Source organism: Pseudophryne corroboree, chromosome 3 (genome assembly GCF_028390025.1).
Source record: "Pseudophryne corroboree isolate aPseCor3 chromosome 3, aPseCor3.hap2, whole genome shotgun sequence".
Classification (NCBI taxonomy): Eukaryota; Metazoa; Chordata; class Amphibia; order Anura; family Myobatrachidae; genus Pseudophryne; species Pseudophryne corroboree.
This window is the reverse complement of record NC_086446.1, coordinates 222,745,498-222,763,732: the sequence shown is the minus strand read 5'-3', so window position 1 is coordinate 222,763,732 and position 18,235 is coordinate 222,745,498. Positions and strand designations below refer to the sequence as shown.

General features: G+C 46.1%; 1 protein-coding gene across 2 annotated transcripts in view; it reads left to right on the top strand.

The window, feature by feature from the left end:
- Positions 1 to 16,510, top strand: part of LOC135057629 (synaptotagmin-15-like) — a 127,787-nt gene extending 111,277 nt beyond the window's left edge. For both annotated transcript variants that reach the window (XM_063963452.1, XM_063963453.1), the window contains 2 exons: positions 7,445 to 7,627; positions 16,034 to 16,510. In XM_063963452.1, the coding sequence (XP_063819522.1) occupies positions 7,445 to 7,627; positions 16,034 to 16,170 (320 nt within the window). In that variant the 3' untranslated portion in view covers positions 16,171 to 16,510. The remainder of the gene's footprint in view (positions 1 to 7,444; positions 7,628 to 16,033) is intronic.
- Positions 16,511 to 18,235: the final 1,725 nt, after the last annotated feature.

Below are 18,235 nucleotides of genomic sequence, written 5' to 3'. Positions count from 1 at the left end.
AGAAGCTGGAGACATTGAAGGAGGAGCTAACACAGAGCGATTCCGCTAGGCATGTGGGACTTGTGGATGGAGCCCTTAATTCGCTTAACAAGGATTCACGGGTGGTCAATCTGTTGAAATCAGAGCACTACATTTTGGCCACCGTGCTCGATCCTAGATTTAAAACCTACCTTGGATCTCTCTTTCCGGCAGACACAAGTCTGCTGGGGTTCAAAGAACTGCTGGTGACAAAATTGTCAAGTCAAGCGGAACGCGACCTGTCAACATCTCCTCCTTCACATTCTCCCGCAACTGGGGGTGCGAGGAAAAGGCTCAGAATTCCGAGCCCACCCGCTGGCGGTGATGCAGGGCAGTCTGGAGCGACTGCTGATGCTGACATCTGGTCCGGACTGAAGGACCTGACAACGATTACGGACATGTCGTCTACTGTCACTGCATATGATTCTCTCCCCATTGAAAGAATGGTGGAGGATTATATGAGTGACCGCATCCAAGTAGGCACGTCAGACAGTCCGTACTTATACTGGCAGGAAAAAGAGGCAATTTGGAGGCCCTTGCACAAACTGGCTTTATTCTACCTAAGTTGCCCTCCCACAAGTGTGTACTCCGAAAGAGTGTTTAGTGCCGCCGCTCACCTTGTCAGCAATCGGCGTACGAGGTTACATCCAGAAAATGTGGAGAAGATGATGTTCATTAAAATGAATTATAATCAATTCCTCCGTGGAGACATTGACCAGCAGCAATTGCCTCCACAAAGTACACAGGGAGCTGAGATGGTGGATTCCAGTGGGGCGAATTGATAATCTGTGAGGAGGGGGATGTACACGGTGATATATCGGAGGATGATGATGAGGTGGACATCTTGCCTCTGTAGAGCCAGTTTGTGCAAGGAGAGATTAATTGCTTCTTTTTTGGTGGGGGTCCAAACCAACCCGTCATTTCAGTCACAGTCGTGTGGCAGACCCTGTCACTGAAATGATGGGTTGGTTAAAGTGTGCATGTCCTGTTTATACAACATAAGGGTGGGTGGGAGGGCCCAAGGACAATTCCATCTTGCACCTCTTTTTTCTTTCATTTTTCTTTGCGTCATGTGCTGTTTGGGGGGTGTTTTTTGGAAGGGCCATCCTGCGTGACACTGCAGTGCCACTCCTAGATGGGCCAGGTGTTTGTGTCGGCCACTAGGGTCGCTTAGCTTACTCACACAGCTACCTCATTGCGCCCCTTTTTTTCTTTGCGTCATGTGCTGTTTGGGGAGTGGTTTTTGGAAGGGCCATCCTGCGTGACACTGCAGTGCCACTCCTAGATGGGCCAGGTGTTTGTGTCGGCCACTAGGGTCGCTTGGCTTACTCACACAGCTACCTCATTGCGCCTCTTTTTTTCTTTGCGTCATGTGCTGTTTGGGGAGTGTTTTTTGGAAGGGCCATCCTGCGTGACACTGCAGTGCCACTCCTAGATGGGCCAGGTGTTTGTGTCGGCCACTAGGGTCGCTTAGCTTACTCACACAGCTACCTCATTGCGCCTCTTTTTTTCTTTGCGTCATGTGCTGTTTGGGGAGTGTTTTTTGGAAGGGCCATCCTGCGTGACACTGCAGTGCCACTCCTAGATGGGCCAGGTGTTTGTGTCGGCCACTTGGGTCGCTTAGCTTAGCCATCCAGCGACCTCGGTGCAAATTTTAGGACTAAAAATAATATTGTGAGGTGTGAGGTGTTCAGAATAGACTGAAAATGAGTGGAAATTATGGTTATTGAGGTTAATAATACTTTGGGATCAAAATGACCCCCAAATTCTATGATTTAAGCTGTTTTTTAGGGTTTTTTTAAAAAAACACCCGAATCCAAAACACACCCGAATCCGACAAAAAAAATTCGGTGAGGTTTTGCCAAAACGCGTTCGAACCCAAAACACGGCCGCGGAACCGAACCCAAAACCAAAACACAAAACCCGAAAAATTTCCGGTGCTCATCACTAAAGACACTCCCATTAAAAGTGAATTGGGCACGTGTGCGTCTATGACACGCGTCCCATTCATTCACGGTGGTGCGATACAGATAGAGCCACGCAATTAGCGTGGCTCCATCTGTATTAAGAAATTTAGAAATAAATATTAAATTAAGTAAATAGTGTTTATATTTCATCCTTATGTTATTTGTGAGGGGCAAGATTAATTTCTGTTTATCCATATATTTTATGATTAGCAGCCACCAGCACTGGTTTTGCCTATTACATTGACCATAAATAATTTGAATTGGTTCTGGACCACCAATCCGGCGTACCCCTGCAAGTGTCCCAAGGCACCCCAGGGTGCCATGGCACACAGTTTAAGAACCAATGATTAAGAGCTATTAGGAGAGTTACAGTAGAAAACTCCCAAATAAGAATGATATATGTGATCCTGGCCAGATTTCATGTCATAGCAATTGTCACACCTGAGGGTTTGGGTTGGCATGGGAGGCTGGAGCCAAAGCAGCTGGAGTGTGGAGGAAGCGCGGAGGATTAATCCAACTCCTACTTGTGAGTGTTGTGCACAATAGGGGATTAGTGGGCTTTAGAAGAGGGCTTTAGAAGAATCGTTGGTGCTCTAGCAGTGATCTGCCTGAAGGCGTGAGCGAGTAAGGAATAACTTTATTAAACAGCAAAGTCCTAATGGGCCCTACACACTATGCGATCCGCCGCCGAGCTGCCCGACGGCGGATACGGGCAACCTGGCGGCAGGGGGGCAATGACGTGGGAGTGAAGTTTCTTCACTCCCCCCGTCACCATAGCAGTGCAGGCGAATATGGACGAGATCGTCCATATTGGCCTGCATGCACAAGCAACGGGGTACCGACGATGAACGAGGGCGGGGCTGCACATCGTTCATCGCTGGTGCCTCCACACTGAAAGATATGAACGGTATCTTGTTCATTAATGAACAAGATCGTTCATATCTTTCAGTAACATCGCGCAGTGTGTAGGGCCTATAAGACTTGGATTCCCAGCTGGAAGCTGGTAGCGGTGACTGGATGCAGGAACAAGCTGGGATGCCGGATCTGAACTAGAGCAATGACTGGAATCAGAAACAATCAGGAAAACTGGAGTAGAACTGGAACTGAATTGGTGCCCGGACAGGTACCAGGTTAGTGACCAGACTGGAACCGGACTAGTGACTTGAGTAGAAAGTCTCTGTGTACCAGAGAGCAATGGTGAAACAGAGACAGCATTGTAAACTTAATGTTCAGCCCTGAGTACTTTGTTGGTGCTTTATATAAATAAGATAATAAAACTACTGAAATTGTGTATAAAACCTATTAGCTGGCAAATGAGACGTTTAAAGTTTATTTAGCCTATCTATGACGGTAATCTGACATGTACAGCAATGCACATTTCTGGGCTGAGGCAAACAGCTTTATGTTCTCCATTTGAAAATGTTTTTATATTCTAGCCAAAAGCAAATGAGCAGTTTATGACCTAACTAGTAGATACAAGATTTGTTCAATCATCTCAGACAACAGCGAGTGGCAGCTGCTACTAATTTATAGCAACAGCTGTTATTTAACCATAATAACAAATGCGTACAAAGTGATTTGGAATAGTATCAGAAATCATGGTTGACATAAATACAAGCTGTGCAGGATCTTAACAGTATTTAACATAAAATTATTATTTTATTTCTTTGAATGCCAAGCAATCCCTACATTACAGTATGTTCACTTATCGTGGAAATTGGGCATCCATCTCTTGTGTTACAAAACTAAGTTTCTGGAGGTGCCTTGTCCTCCATGCTCTAACAGGATGTAACACTCACTTGCCAGGCACCATAGTCAAATTTGCAGGTCTGCAAAGTGACCCAGAAGACCCTATTCCTGTGGTTCCCAAGCTTTCTTGAATCAAGGCACCCTAGAGTATCTGCATTTTTTTCATTCCGCCCCTAGGCCAAAAGTTTGTTATTGATAAACTTGTCAAAAATTAAAAAAATAAGTAATTTATGTTTACCTGTCATCCTTAGGTTCAGTTATGTGGTAGTGGTCAGGGTGCCACGTAACCCAGTTTGTGAACCACAGCCCTATTCTGTCCTGAGGATGTCATTGAAGCAGAATATGGTTTTGACCCTTATGAGCAGAGAATAGGCACACTGCCATGCCCCATATTAATCCTCAAAACCATTCTGATTTTGTGGTGGCAGTCCTGGTTTCAGAACATTTTACTTAAATTAAGTAAGTTGGGAGGTATTTCCATACACACACAATAAATATTGTGTTTTTTTTGGAAATAAACCATGAACTAGTGGAAATGGCCCACCAGGAGCATTACCATGATTACTAAGATAAAGTCATACCCTTGGTGTGCCTTATCCTGAATTACCATCCCCTGGTGTTAGGGGGTGTGCTATAGCAGCATATGGGTTGCTCTGGTGGTAGTTCCAACACTTCTCTAACAAGCACGCATGACCATTTATGTGCTAGTAGGTATGAACATGAACATAACACTAGGTTTCATACAATTGGACTTTTTTCATTTGCTTTTAGAACCTCCTAAATGATAACGTACCGTAGTATATCTATAATCCACAAATAAATGTATTGAAGAAAAGAAAACCTTAACCAACAAATGTGAAGATGTATATGCAAAAATGTGAATTGAAGAAACATAAGTATTTTTCCCTTTCAGTGGCAGAACTGGAAGTGTCATGTTCCAAACACACATTGGCATCTTATAAATGTCCTGGGGAGGATTAGTGATCTACAATGGTCTCAAAACGCTAGTAACAGTGCTTCTAAAAAAACAAACACATTAAAACATTGTACTTGTGGTCCTTACATATGTTGCTATGGATCCCACAAATGCCTACTTAAGCCCCTGTACACTCTGTAGTATTGGAACAACTTAAGGTATTGATGGAGAGAGTGTGTGGCTACATGAGGAAGAAATTTTTTCAGCTATAAATAGTGAAGCAGCTTTTGGCAACTGACATGCATTTCCACTTTGTGTGCTTTATATACAAACATTTTTAGAGTATTTACTTGGAAATTAAGATCTATGATATGTCTATTATCAATTACATACAGCACTATGTACATCAGCGATGCACAACAGGTGGCCCTCCAGCCTTCACTTGCATCCCCCAGATCCATCCTACTTTGTTGATATAGTGGGAGGCGGAAGGCGCATCTCAATAAAGAAAGAGCCGCATGTGACTCAAGAGCAGATACTGTATGACTCCATCCTACTTTGTTGTTATCGATGTTTGTTTTAGCTTGTAAAGCTTGTATAGCTCCTTGCCTGGCATGGTCGCTTAGTGACCACAGTAGGCTGGGCTTTCCTTGACGCAGTCACATCTGATTCGCCCATGTCAGAAGAGCCTGCTGGCAGCTGCTGGAAGCGAATCTTCAAGCAACAGCCAGGCTTAGACCACCATGCCTGCAGCAACCTTCCCTGTGCCAGCCACGTCACAGTAGGGAGGGGGTGGGGGGGGGGGGGTGCTCCTGAAAGGATCAGCCACCAGTGGTTGCAGGAAGACAGTCTCTCTGCAGCCCAGGCTCAGGGGGATCAGTGAACTTGTTGCACTGCAGCAGCCCCCCCTCCCCATGTTGTTTCCCCATTCCAGACAGCAGAGTCGTGGGTGATCGTTAGGATCACTACCTGTTGCTAGCTCTTCTTGCAGGACTGTGAAGACCTGCAAAAACTGTAAGGAGAATTTTATTCTATATAGGAAAAATATCTGGCACAAAGATGTCAGCAGCAGAGCCTTTAAGTCCTGTAAGCTGTGAGGTGGGGTCTACATTCAGAATTGGTTTTCCAGCACATCCCACAGATGTTCAATCAGATTGAGATCTGGGGAATTTGGAGGCCAAATCAACATCTTGAACTTTTTTTCATGTTCCTCAAACCATTGCTGAACATTTTTTGCAGCATGGCAGGGTGCACTGTCCTGCTGAAAGAGGCCATTGCTATCAGGAATACCACTGCATTAAAAGTGTGTAATTGGTCTGCAATAATGTTTAGGTAGGTGGTAATTGTCAAAGTAGCATCCACATGAAAGCCAGAGCCCAAGGTTCCCAGACCACACACTGCCTCTGTTGTCTTGCCTTTTTCACATAGTGCATCTTGGTGCCATCATTTCCCCAAGTAAACAATGTACACGCACCTGGTCATCCACTTGATGTAAAATAAAACATGATTCACCAGGCCCTCTTCTTCCATTGCTCTATGGTGCAATTCAGATGCTCATGATCCTATTGTAGGTGCTTCCGGTGGTGGACAGTGGAGTTAGCAAGGCAATCGGACTGGTCTGTTGCTACGCAGTCCCATACTGTATGCAGCAATCTGCGATGCACAGTGTGTTCTGATGCCTTTCTGTCATAGCCAGCATTAACTTTGCTAGCTACAGTAGCTCTTCAGTGGGATAGCACGTGCGCACCCATGATCCTGTCACCTGTTTCACTGGTTGCCATTCCTTGGTAGGCACTAATCACTGCATACCTGGAACACCCTACAAGACCTGTCATTTTGGAGATGCTTTGACCCAGCCATCTAACCATAACAATTTGGTTTTCATGTTTGGCTGAGCGGTGAAGAATTATACTGAATCAGGTTTAAATAGCTACTTACATAATTTAATAATAAACAAATAATACACTTAAATGGATAGAAAAGCTGCTGATATGTTATTACAGATTGATTAAATGCATTCATTTCACCATTACTGGGATTGGGAGTAATGTACAGTCCTTTTCAAGGTTAGTGGGCCATTTAATGCAGCCCCCTAATAGCCCCTCCAGACCGCATTGCAGGGTCGCACCCGGAAGCCGTACTCGGGTGCTTCCCGGGTTTGACCCTGCAAGAGACCCCCTCAAACTGTGTCCCCAACCCGGAAATATGCTGGGTTGGTGACGTCACCAGCGACTCATCCCGGAGGCAACGCTTGGAGATCAGATGATCTCCAAGCGCCGTCTGTTCCCATACAGTGACTGGGAAACGGGTCGCATTAACCCGGCTTACCCATTCACACCACACAGAACCCTGTGTTGTTGTCGCTACCAGGGTTGGAATACCGGGTCGCTCGACCTGGATTATTCCAACTGGGCCTTTTCAAACCACACAGCAACCTGGGTTATGCGCACTCATGTGCAATAACCTGGGTTTCAAGATGGCGGTCTGATAGGGATATGAGTGTATCAGGTTGTCTATTACTGATGTAGATGATGTGTTTTGTTCTAATCTGACATTTATGATGTAATCACTCTTGTACTGTACACTCATCACTCCCTTACTACAGGTAGGAGCACCATTATTTTGCCTGAGAAAGAATACAATATTATCTAATTGTATGTAATAAAGCTGTAACATTCACTTGTCTTTTAGAGCCACAGAACTCCTTTGCTGATAATATATAATTGTAATAATTGAATATATACTAAGAATCTCTTACTAAACATGTTTCTTATCTTGGCTCCATTTGTTGCAGGTTCAGCATTTGTTAAAGTCTCTCTAATGAATCACAACAGATTTATCAAGAGTAAGAAGACAAATGTTGTCCTTGGCACCCCAAATCCTGTTTACAATGAGACCTTCAGCTTTAAATTGGAGCAAGGCGAATTGGACACAGCAAGCCTGAGTCTCTCAGTCTTGCAGAACACTGAAGGAGATAGTAAGTAACGTCATTAGCCCAATAACATGTCTCATGTTTCATATAATGCAATTAAAGTGATTGTATTTTTATCAATAAAGATGAGAGTGATTATACATAAAGCTTGCAGAAGCATTAAGGGGGGTACACATGTGGAGATGTGTGCTGAGCGATTTATCACAGAAAGCTCAGCACACATCTCTCCCCTCGCTCAGCACACATCTCTCCCCTCGCTCAGCACACATATCTCCCCTCGCTCAGCACACATCTCTCCCCTCGCTCAGCACACATATCTCCCCTCGCTCAGCACACATCTCTCCCCTCGCTCAGTGCAGGTCAATCTAGAACCGGCAATAGCGATGCGCAGGGCCACACATCGCTATAGCTATGGGGCAAACACACGGAGAGATCCGTGCTCAATTTATAAGATACTATATCTAGTCAGATTGCTTAGAAATTAAGCATACATCTCTCCGTATGTACCCCCCTGTTTTCACTCAACTGCCGGCAATGTTTCTGAGCAGTAAGCAATGTGTAAATTATGAGTTAAAGGGTTCCACACATATAGGATGCTAATAGGCCTGGAGCCGGCTCTGACAGTATGGTAAAAAGTGAAACATCTTAAAAATGTACAGTATATGGTCACATATAAAGCAAAATGAGCACACACTTTTGGCAGTGAAAGGCTTTAAAAAAAACGACATGATAGCAGAACATCATTTTAAATACGTAATCTAATAAGAACACTGAAATGCTGCATTGAGAATCTGTTATTGTATCCACCATGTTTTTACCAAACAATTTCAAGACTATAAAGTAACTGTACCACCTGTCTCCTGGCAAGGAGTGTGACAAATGCCATAAGAAATGCTTAGAATAGCGCTAAGCGCGCTTTCTGTATGCCAGTGGAGAGTTCATTTGTTCCTTTTATATAACAGGTATGGAAAATATAACAAAGTGCAACGTGGGAATTACCATAGTCTCTTCAGGTGTTTATCCAACCTTCACCTGCCCTGTATCACTAGCAAACATGGCTTTTGTTCAGTTATTAACCATGTTGCTGGCAGAGTGCACTGCAGGCATGTACATAGGGCCTGACAGGTTGTGAGCTAAAAGCAAAGCAAAAAAAATAATAATTCCAAACTAGTAACTGTGCACCTGGACAAACTACAACATAAGGGCTGCAAATACATTCAAAATAAAAAGGTAAATACTGGCTGCTTTTGCATGTAGCCCACAATGTTGGACAGCTTTATTTTGACACTGCAATCTGAGTATAGACACACCCCTCCCAAATCTAAATCCCTCTGCACATCTTACATCTGCCCCACCTGCAGTGCAGCATGGTTTTGCCCAGGGGAAAAAGTGCTTGTTTGTTATTTGCTTTGCCCCCACCTCAGAATCAGCCCTTATTGTTTAGATTATATTAAGAAAGTTCAAGCATAATGTAGCCATTAAATTGTCTTATTAATAATATTATTAAAGGCTCTATTATGATGAGAATGTTTGATACAGTAAATCTTTCTCAATACCGTTACATAGAATACAGCAGTGCAGGGACTTAAGTTTTTAAAAACTCAATTAGATGCCCATAACAGCCATCTGGAGACTCTGCCAGCTGCCTGAGAGAGAGGAAGGGGGAGGGGAAAGAGCAAACAGAACGGAAATTACTCTGCTCTGCTGTATACATGAAACTAACTTTATAAAAAATATGTATTCATTGTTATCCCAGTGATTTCATACAGAAAGGAACGCACAACAGAACACCTACTTCAATAACCAAACTCATTTCCAAATAGATAAAACCTATTTCTCTGACGTCCTAAGTGGATGCTGGGACTCCGTAAGGACCATGGGGAATAGCGGCTCCGCAGGAGACTGGGCACAACTAAAAGAAAGCTTTTGGTCTAACTGGTGTGCACTGGCTCCTCCCTCCATGACCCTCCTCCAGACTTCAGTTAGAATCTTGTGCCCGGCTGAGCTGGATGCACACTAGGGGCTCTCCTGAGCTCCTAGAAAAGAAAGTATATTTTAGGTTTTTTATTTTCAGTGAGATCTGCTGGCAACAGACTCACTGCTACGAGGGACTAAGGGGAGAAGAAGCGAACCTACCTGACTGGAGATAGTTTGGGCTTCTTAGGCTACTAGACACCATTAGCTCCAGAGGGATCGAACACAGGACCCGACCTCGATCGTTCGGTCCCGGAGCCGCGCCGCCGTCCCCCTTACAGAGCCAGAAGCATGAAGATGGTCCTGGAAATCGGCGGCAGAAGACTTCGGTCTTCAACAAGGTAGCGCACAGCACTTCAGCTGTGCGCCATTGCTCCTCATGCACACCTCACACTCCGGTCACTGATGGGTGCAGGGCGCTGGGGGGGTTGGGGCGCCCTGAGCAGCAATATGAATACCTTGGCTGGCAAAAAATCACAATATATAGTCCCAGAGACTATATATGTGATAAATACCCCTGCCAGAATCCATAAAAAAAGCGGGAGAAAAGTCCGCTGAAAAAGGGGCGGGGCTATCTCCCTCAGCACACTGGCGCCATTTTTCCCTCACAGCTCCGCTGGAAGGATCGCTCCCTGGCTCTCCCCTGCAGTTTCAAGCAACAGAAGGGTAAAAAAGAGAGGTGGGGGCACTAAATTTAGGCGCAGCAATATATATTTATAAGCAGCTATAAGGGAAAACACTCAGTTATAGTGTAATCCCTGTGTTATATAGCGCTCTGGTGTGTGCTGGCATACTCTCTCTCTGTCTCCCCAAAGGGCTTTGTGGGGTCCTGTCCTCTGTCAGCATTCCCGGTGTGTGTGCGGTGTGTCGGTACGGCTGTGTTGACATGTTTGATGAGGAGGCTTATGTGGAGGCGGAGCAGATGCCGATAAATGTGATGTCACCCCCTGCGGGGCCGACACCTGAGTGGATGGTTATGTGGAAGGAATTACGTGACAGTGTCGACTCCTTACATAAAAGGTTTGACGACATACCAAATATGGGACAGCCGGCTTCTCAGCCTGTGCCTGCCCAGGCGTCTCAAAAGCCATCAGGGGCTCTAAAACGCCCGCTACCTCAGATGGCAGACACAGATGTCGACACGGATACTGACTCCAGTGTCGACGACGATGAGACTAATGTAACTTCCAATAGGGCCACACGTTACATGATTGAGGCTATGAAAAATGTGTTGCACATTTCTGATGTTACCCCAGGTACCACAAAAAAGGGTATTATGTTTGGAGAGAAAAAACTGCCAGTAGTTTTTCCTCCATCTGAGGAGTTAAATGAAGTGTGTGAAGAAGCGTGGGCTTCCCCCGATAAGAAACTAGTAATTTCTAAAAGGTTACTAATGACGTACCCTTTCCCGCCAGAGGATAGGTCACGTTGGGAAACATCCCCTAGGGTGGATAAAGCGCTCACACGCTTGTCAAAGAAGGTGGCACTACCGTCTCCGGATACGGCCACCCTAAAGGAACCTGCTGATAGAAAGCAGGAGGCTATCCTGAAGTCTGTATATACACACACAGGTATTATACTGAGACCAGCTATTGCTTCAGCATGGATGTGCAGTGCTGCAGCTGCGTGGTCAGATTCCCTGTCGGAAAATATTGATACCCTAGACAGGGACACTATATTGCTAACCGTAGAGCATATTAAAGACGCAGTCTTATACATGAGAGATGCACAGAGGGATATTTGCCGGCTGGCATCTAAAATAAGTGCAATGTCCATTTCTGCCAGGAGAGGGTTATGGACTCGGCAGTGGACAGGTGATGCAGATTCTAAAAGGTATATGGAAGTTTTGCCTTATAAGGGTGAGGAGTTATTCGGGGATGGTCTCTCGGACCTCGTTTCCACAGCAACACCTGGGAAGTCTGCATTTTTACCCCATGTTCCCTCACAGCCAAAGAAAGCACCGTATTATCAGGTACAGTCCTTTCGGCCCCATAAGGGCAAGCGGGTTAAAGGCGCGTCCTTTCTGCCCAGAGGCAGAGGTAGAGGGAAAAAGCTGCAGCATACAGCCAGTTCCCAGGAGCAAAAGTCCTCCCCCGCTTCCTCTAAGTCCACCGCATGACGCTGGGGCTCCACAGGCGGAGCCGGGTACGGTGGGGGCCCGTCTCAAAAATTTCAGCAATCAGTGGGCTCGCTCACGGGTGGATCCCTGGATCTTTCAAGTAGTATCTCAGGGGTACAAGCTGGAATTCGAGACGTCTCCCCCCCGCCGTTTCCTCAAATCTGCCTTGCCAACAACTCCCTCAGGCAGGGAGGCAGTGCTAGAGGCAATTCACAAGCTGTATTCCCAGCAGGTGATAGTCAAGGTGCCCCTACTTCAACAAGGACGGGGTTACTATTCCACAATGTTTGTGGTACCGAAACCGGACGGTTCGGTGAGACCCATTTTAAATTTGAAATCCTTGAACACATATATAAAAAAATTCAAGTTCAAGATGGAATTGCTCAGGGCGGTTATTGCAAGCCTGGACGAGGGGGATTACATGGTATCACTGGACATCAAGGATGCTTACCTGCATGTCCCCATTTACCATCCTCACCAGGAGTACCTCAGATTTGTGGTACAGGATTGTCATTACCAATTCCAGACGTTGCCGTTTGGTCTATCCACGGCTCCGAGGGTCTTTACAAAGGTAATGGCCGAAATGATAATACTCCTTCGAAAGAAGGGAGTTTTAATTATCCCGTACTTGGACGATCTCCTGATAAAGGCGAGGTCCAGGGAGCAGTTGTTAGTCGGGGTAGCACTATCTCGGGAGGTGCTACAACAGCACGGCTGGATTCTAAATATTCCAAAGTCACAGCTGGTCCCTACGACACGTCTACTGTTCCTGGGGATGGTTCTGGACACAGAACAGAAAAAAGTGTTTCTCCCGGAGGAGAAGGCCAAGGAGCTGTCATCTCTAGTCAGAGGCCTCCTAAAACCAAAACAGGTGTCGGTGCATCACTGCACGCGGATCCTGGGAAAGATGGTAGCTTCCTACGAAGCAATCCCATTCGGCAGGTTCCATGCAAGAACGTTTCAGTGGGACCTGTTGGACAAGTGGTCCAGATCGCATCTTCAGATGCATCGGCTGATAACCCTGTCTCCAAGGACCAGGGTGTCTCTGCTGTGGTGGCTGCAAAGTGCTCATCTTCAAGAAGGCCGCAGATTCGGCATACAGGACTGGGTCCTGGTGACCACGGATGCCAGCCTTCGAGGCTGGGGGGCAGTCACACAGGGAAGAAACTTCCAAGGACTATGGTCAAGTCAGGAGACTTCCCAACACATAAATATTCTGGAACTGAGGGCCATTTTCAATGCCCTAAGTCAGGCAAAACCCCTGCTTCAAAACCAGCCGGTACTGATCCAGTCAGACAACATCACGGCAGTCGCCCATGTAAACCGACAGGGCGGCACGAGAAGCAGGACGGCGATGGCAGAAGCCACAAGGATTCTCCGATGGGTGGAAAATCACGTGTTAGCACTGTCAGCAGTGTTTATTCCGGGAGTGGACAACTGGGAAGCAGACTTCCTCAGCAGGCACGACCTCCACCCGGGAGAGTGGGGACTTCATCCAGAAGTCTTCCAACTGATTGTAAACCGTTGGGAAAGGCCACAGGTGGACATGATGGCGTCCCGCCTAAACAAAAAGCTAGAAAGATAATGCGCCAGGTCAAGAGACCCGCAGGCGATAGCTGTGGACGCTCTAGTGACACCGTGGGTGTACCGGTCGGTTTATGTGTTCCCTCCTCTTCCTCTCATACCAAAGGTACTGAGGATAATAAGGAGAAGAGGAGTAAGAACTATACTCATTGTTCCGGATTGGCCAAGAAGAGCTTGGTACCCGGAACTTCAAGAAATGATCTCAGAGGACCCATGGCCTCTGCCGCTCAGACAGGACCTGCTGCAGCAGGGGCCCTGTCTGTTCCAAGACTTACCGCGGCTGCGTTTGACGGCATGGCGGTTGAACACCGGATCCTGAAGGAAAAGGGCATTCCGGAGGAAGTCATTCCTACGCTGATTAAAGCTAGGAAAGAAGTGACCGCAAACCATTATCACCGCATATGGCGAAAATATGTTGCGTGGTGTGAGGCCAGGAAGGCCCCAATGGAGGAATTTCAGCTGGGCCGTTTTCTGCACTTCCTACAGTCAGGGGTGACTATGGGCCTAAAATTGGGTTCCATTAAGGTCCAGATTTCGGGTCTATCGATTTTCTTCCAGAGAGAACTGGCTTCACTACTGGAAGTTCAGACTTTTGTTAAGGGAGTGCTGCATATTCAGCCCCCTTTTGTGCCTCCAGTGGCACCTTGGGATCTCAACGATTTCCTAAAGTCACATTGGTTTGAGCCACTTAAAACCGTGGAATTGAAATATCTCACGTGGAAAGTGGTCATGTTGTTGGCCTTGGCTTCGGCCAGGCGTGTATCAGAATTGGCGGCTTTGTCATGTAAAAGCCCTTATCTGATTTTCCATATGGATAGGGCAGAATTGAGGACTCGTCCCCAATTTCTCCCTAAGGTGGTATCAGCCTTTCATCTGAACCAACCTATCGTGGTGCCTGCGGCTACTAAAGACTTGGAGGCTTCCAAGTTGTTGGACGTAGTCAGGGCCCTGAAAATTTATGTTTCCAGGACAGCTGGAGTCAGAAAGACTGACTCGCTATTCATCCTGTATGCGCCCCACAAGTTGGGTGCACCTGCTTCAAAGCAGACTATTGCTCGCTGGATCTGTAGTATGATTCAGCTTGCACATTCTGCGGCTGGACTGCCGCATCCTAAATCGGTAAAAGCCCATTCCACGAGGAAGGTGGGCTCTTCTTGGGCGGCTGCCCGAGGGGTCTCGGCTCTTCAACTTTGCCGAGCAGCTACTTGGTCGGGGTCAAACACATTTGCTAAATTCTACAAGTTTGACACCCTGGCTGAGGAGGACCTAGAGTTTGCCCATTCGGTGCTGCAGAGTCATCCGCACTCTCCCGCCCGTTTGGGAGCTTTGGTATAATCCCCATGGTCCTTACGGAGTCCCAGCATCCACTTAGGACGTCAGAGAAAATAAGAATTTACTCACCGGTAATTCTATTTCTCGTAGTCCGTAGTGGATGCTGGGCGCCCATCCCAAGTGCGGATTGTCTGCAATACTTGTATATAGTTATTGTTTAACTAAAGAGTTATTGTTGAGCCATCTGTTGAGAGGCTCAGTTGTTGTCATACTGTTAACTGGGTATTGTATCACGAGTTATACGGTGTGATTGGTGTGGCTGGTATGAGTCTTACCCGGGATTCAAAATCCTTCCTTATTGTGTCAGCTCTTCCGGGCACAGTATCCTAACTGAAGTCTGGAGGAGGGTCATGGAGGGAGGAGCCAGTGCACACCAGTTAGACCAAAAGCTTTCTTTTAGTTGTGCCCAGTCTCCTGCGGAGCCGCTATTCCCCATGGTCCTTACGGAGTCCCAGCATCCACTACGGACTACGAGAAATAGAATTACCGGTGAGTAAATTCTTATTATTTGCTAGTTGACGACATGAATTGAATATTATAATGTAAAATTATTTAGATTTGCTAGAAGTGTTAATTCTTCAAACCCTGGATTGAGGGGCAGATTTAACAATGATTGATATTTTAGCTATCACTCATTACTAAACTTAAATGATGCACCAACCAATCAGCTCCTAACTGTCATGTGCTTGAAAAATGACAGTAATGCCGCTTTTAGACATCCGGGAATTTCTCCGGTCTAGCAAGGCAGCAAATTCCCGTGTCTAAGCTCCATGACCCTGGTTGGGAGCAGGGTTGGGGACTCTGGGACTAAGTCCTGGGTAGTTTGCATTGACACATGCAGAAATCCAGGGTCCAATGCGCATTTATGTGCAAAAATCTGGGCAATAGGGCCTAATTCAGCATGAGTTGTAGTTTTAAGGGGGGTACTCACGGAGCTATCGCTGCTTAAAATCTAAGCAATCTGACTAGATTGCATAGATTTTAAGCAGCTATCACTCCGTGTGTACCCCTCACAGCGATAGCAATGCGCAGCCCCACGCATCGCTATCGCTGGTGCAATCTAGCAGGTCGCTCACTTCACCCGCTGGGTGAAATGAGCCCCCCCCGTCTCCCCTCGCACGCTCAGCACACGTCGCGCTGTGTTGAGCAGGGGGAGAGATGTGTGCTGAGCGAACCGCTCAGCACATATCTCTCCCCAAATCGACCTGTGAATACGGCCCTTTAGTTTTGCCAACCGCTGGTCACCCAAACCCAACCCCTATCTACACCTTAGCCACTGATCAAAGTGTGAGTGGAGAGTAGATATTAGCTGTCTCTTGTCTATCTTTGATTCCAAGTAAATGTGTCCAGGTTCATGCATAGTGTTTAAATCGTAATAGAGCACAGTAAGAAAAATGAAGGATTTTGTGTATTATTTATTCTTCTATATCTTCTTGATCTAGAATGTAACGTACTAGGCCGTGTTGTGGTTGGACCATTCATGTACACAAGAGGACGAGAGTTGGAGCATTGGAATGAAATGCTCAATAAACCAAAAGAGTTGGTGAAAAGATGGCATTCCCTGAGCATTAGCACTTGAGGTGTAAAGGCCAACCAAGATGGAGATACTCAGCATGAATGGAAGAGGTTGCTTGTGCAAGACGGCAAGAAAATTGGAAGTGAGAGGAGAGGTGTCTGTAATTAATGGCATGAACTACAGTATTATCTCCCATGAGCCTTAGCTTTAGCCGGTTGGTTTGAGTATACAGAGTGGGCTTTCCAAGGAAACTCATTAGCTTGAATGGACCATGTAATGATAGCTTGGCTATCCTTTCCACAGTGTTAATTCATACATATTAGCTCTCTAGTAAAAATAATGTATAATACAACAATGTTGAAAATAAAGACATTCTAAACATTTCTGTGCCTAAGGTGATAATAAATACAAAGTACAAAATAGCTTGTTCTTCAAATTTTATATTTTTACATTAATTTAACTTATTTTAGTTATAATATAATTAAAGCTATTGTAACATCTTATTTTATATTTTGCATATTAAATTAGAAACCAGTCAAATTATATACTGACATTTTCTTTTAAACCTGAGTTTCATTATTTGTTATTCAAAATCTTGTGGACACTAGGGCACTTCCTCAGATAGCCTAGTTTCTGATGCCAGTGTGACAGATTGTATTCTACTGTAGTACTGTGGATTCTGTTCTCACATTTCACAATGAAAAGGCAGCATGCTGCATACCATGTATAAACAATACATAATCCAGAATGAAAGCACAGAAATATAATTTACTATGAGTAGATTAGAGCATTCAGTGAAAATTGTTTCATAGGTGTTGAAGTGCAGTCCACTTCGCTATGTAATTTGTGCATAATGGATAGTTACAAATTGGTAGTGATATTTAGTATTTCTCTAATGTCCTAGTGGATGCTGGGGACTCCGTAAGGACCATGGGAATAGACGGGCTCCGCAGGAGACTGGGCACTCTAAGAAAGAATTAGGACTACTGGTATGCACTGGCTCCTCCCTCTATGCCCCTCCTCCAGACCTCAGTTGGAATCTGTGCCCGGAAGGAGCTGGGTGCATTTTAGTGAGCTCTCCTGTGCTTGCTAATAAGAAAGTATTTTAGTTAGGTTTTTTTATTTTCAGAGAGCTTCTGCTGGCAACAGACTCTCTGCTACGTGGGACTGAGGGGAGAGAAGCAAACCTACTAACTGCGGCTAGGTTGCGCTTCTTAGGCTACTGGACACCATTAGCTCCAGAGGGATCGAACACAGGATCTTAACCTTGGTCTTCCGTTCCCGGAGCCGCGCCGCCGTCCCCCTCGCAGAGCCAGAAGACAGAAGCCGGCGGGTGAAGCAAGAAGATGTCAAAATCGGCGGCAGAAGACTCCTGTCTTCATATGAGGTAGCGCACAGCACTGCAGCTGTGCGCCATTGCTCCCACACTAACCCACACACTCCGGTCACTGTAGGGTGCAGGGCGCAGGGGGGGGGCGCCCTGGGCAGCAATTGAGTACCTCCTGGCAAAAAGCAGCATATATACAGCTGGGCACTGTAATATGCATGAGCCCCCGCCATTATTTTTACACAAAATCGCGGGATAGAAGCCCGCCGCTGAGGGGGCGGGGCTTCTTCCTCAGCACTCACCAGCGCCATTTTCTCTCCACAGCTCCGCTGAGAGGAAGCTCCCAAGGCTCTCCCCTGCAGAAGCACGATAGAAGAGGGGGAAAAAGAGAGGGGGGGGGCACATAAATTTGGCGTAAAAACAATATATACAGCAGCTACTGGGTTAACACTAAGTTACTGTGTGATTCCTGGGTCATATAGCGCTGGGGTGTGTGCTGGCATACTCTCTCTCTCTGTCTCTCCAAAGGGCCTTGTGGGGGAACTGTCTTCATATAGAGCATCCCCTGTGTGTGTGGTGTGTCGGTACGTGCGTGTCGACATGTCTGAGGTAAAAGGCTCCCCTAAGGAGGAGATGGAGCTAATATGTGTGTGAGAGGGTGTCTCCGTCGACAACGCCGACACCTATTTGGATATGTGTAAGTGCTAAGGTGAATTTATTGCACATAAGATTAGAGAACAGACAGGAAATCTACCCATGTCTGTCCCTATGGCGCAGAGACCTTCAGAGTCTCACAATGCT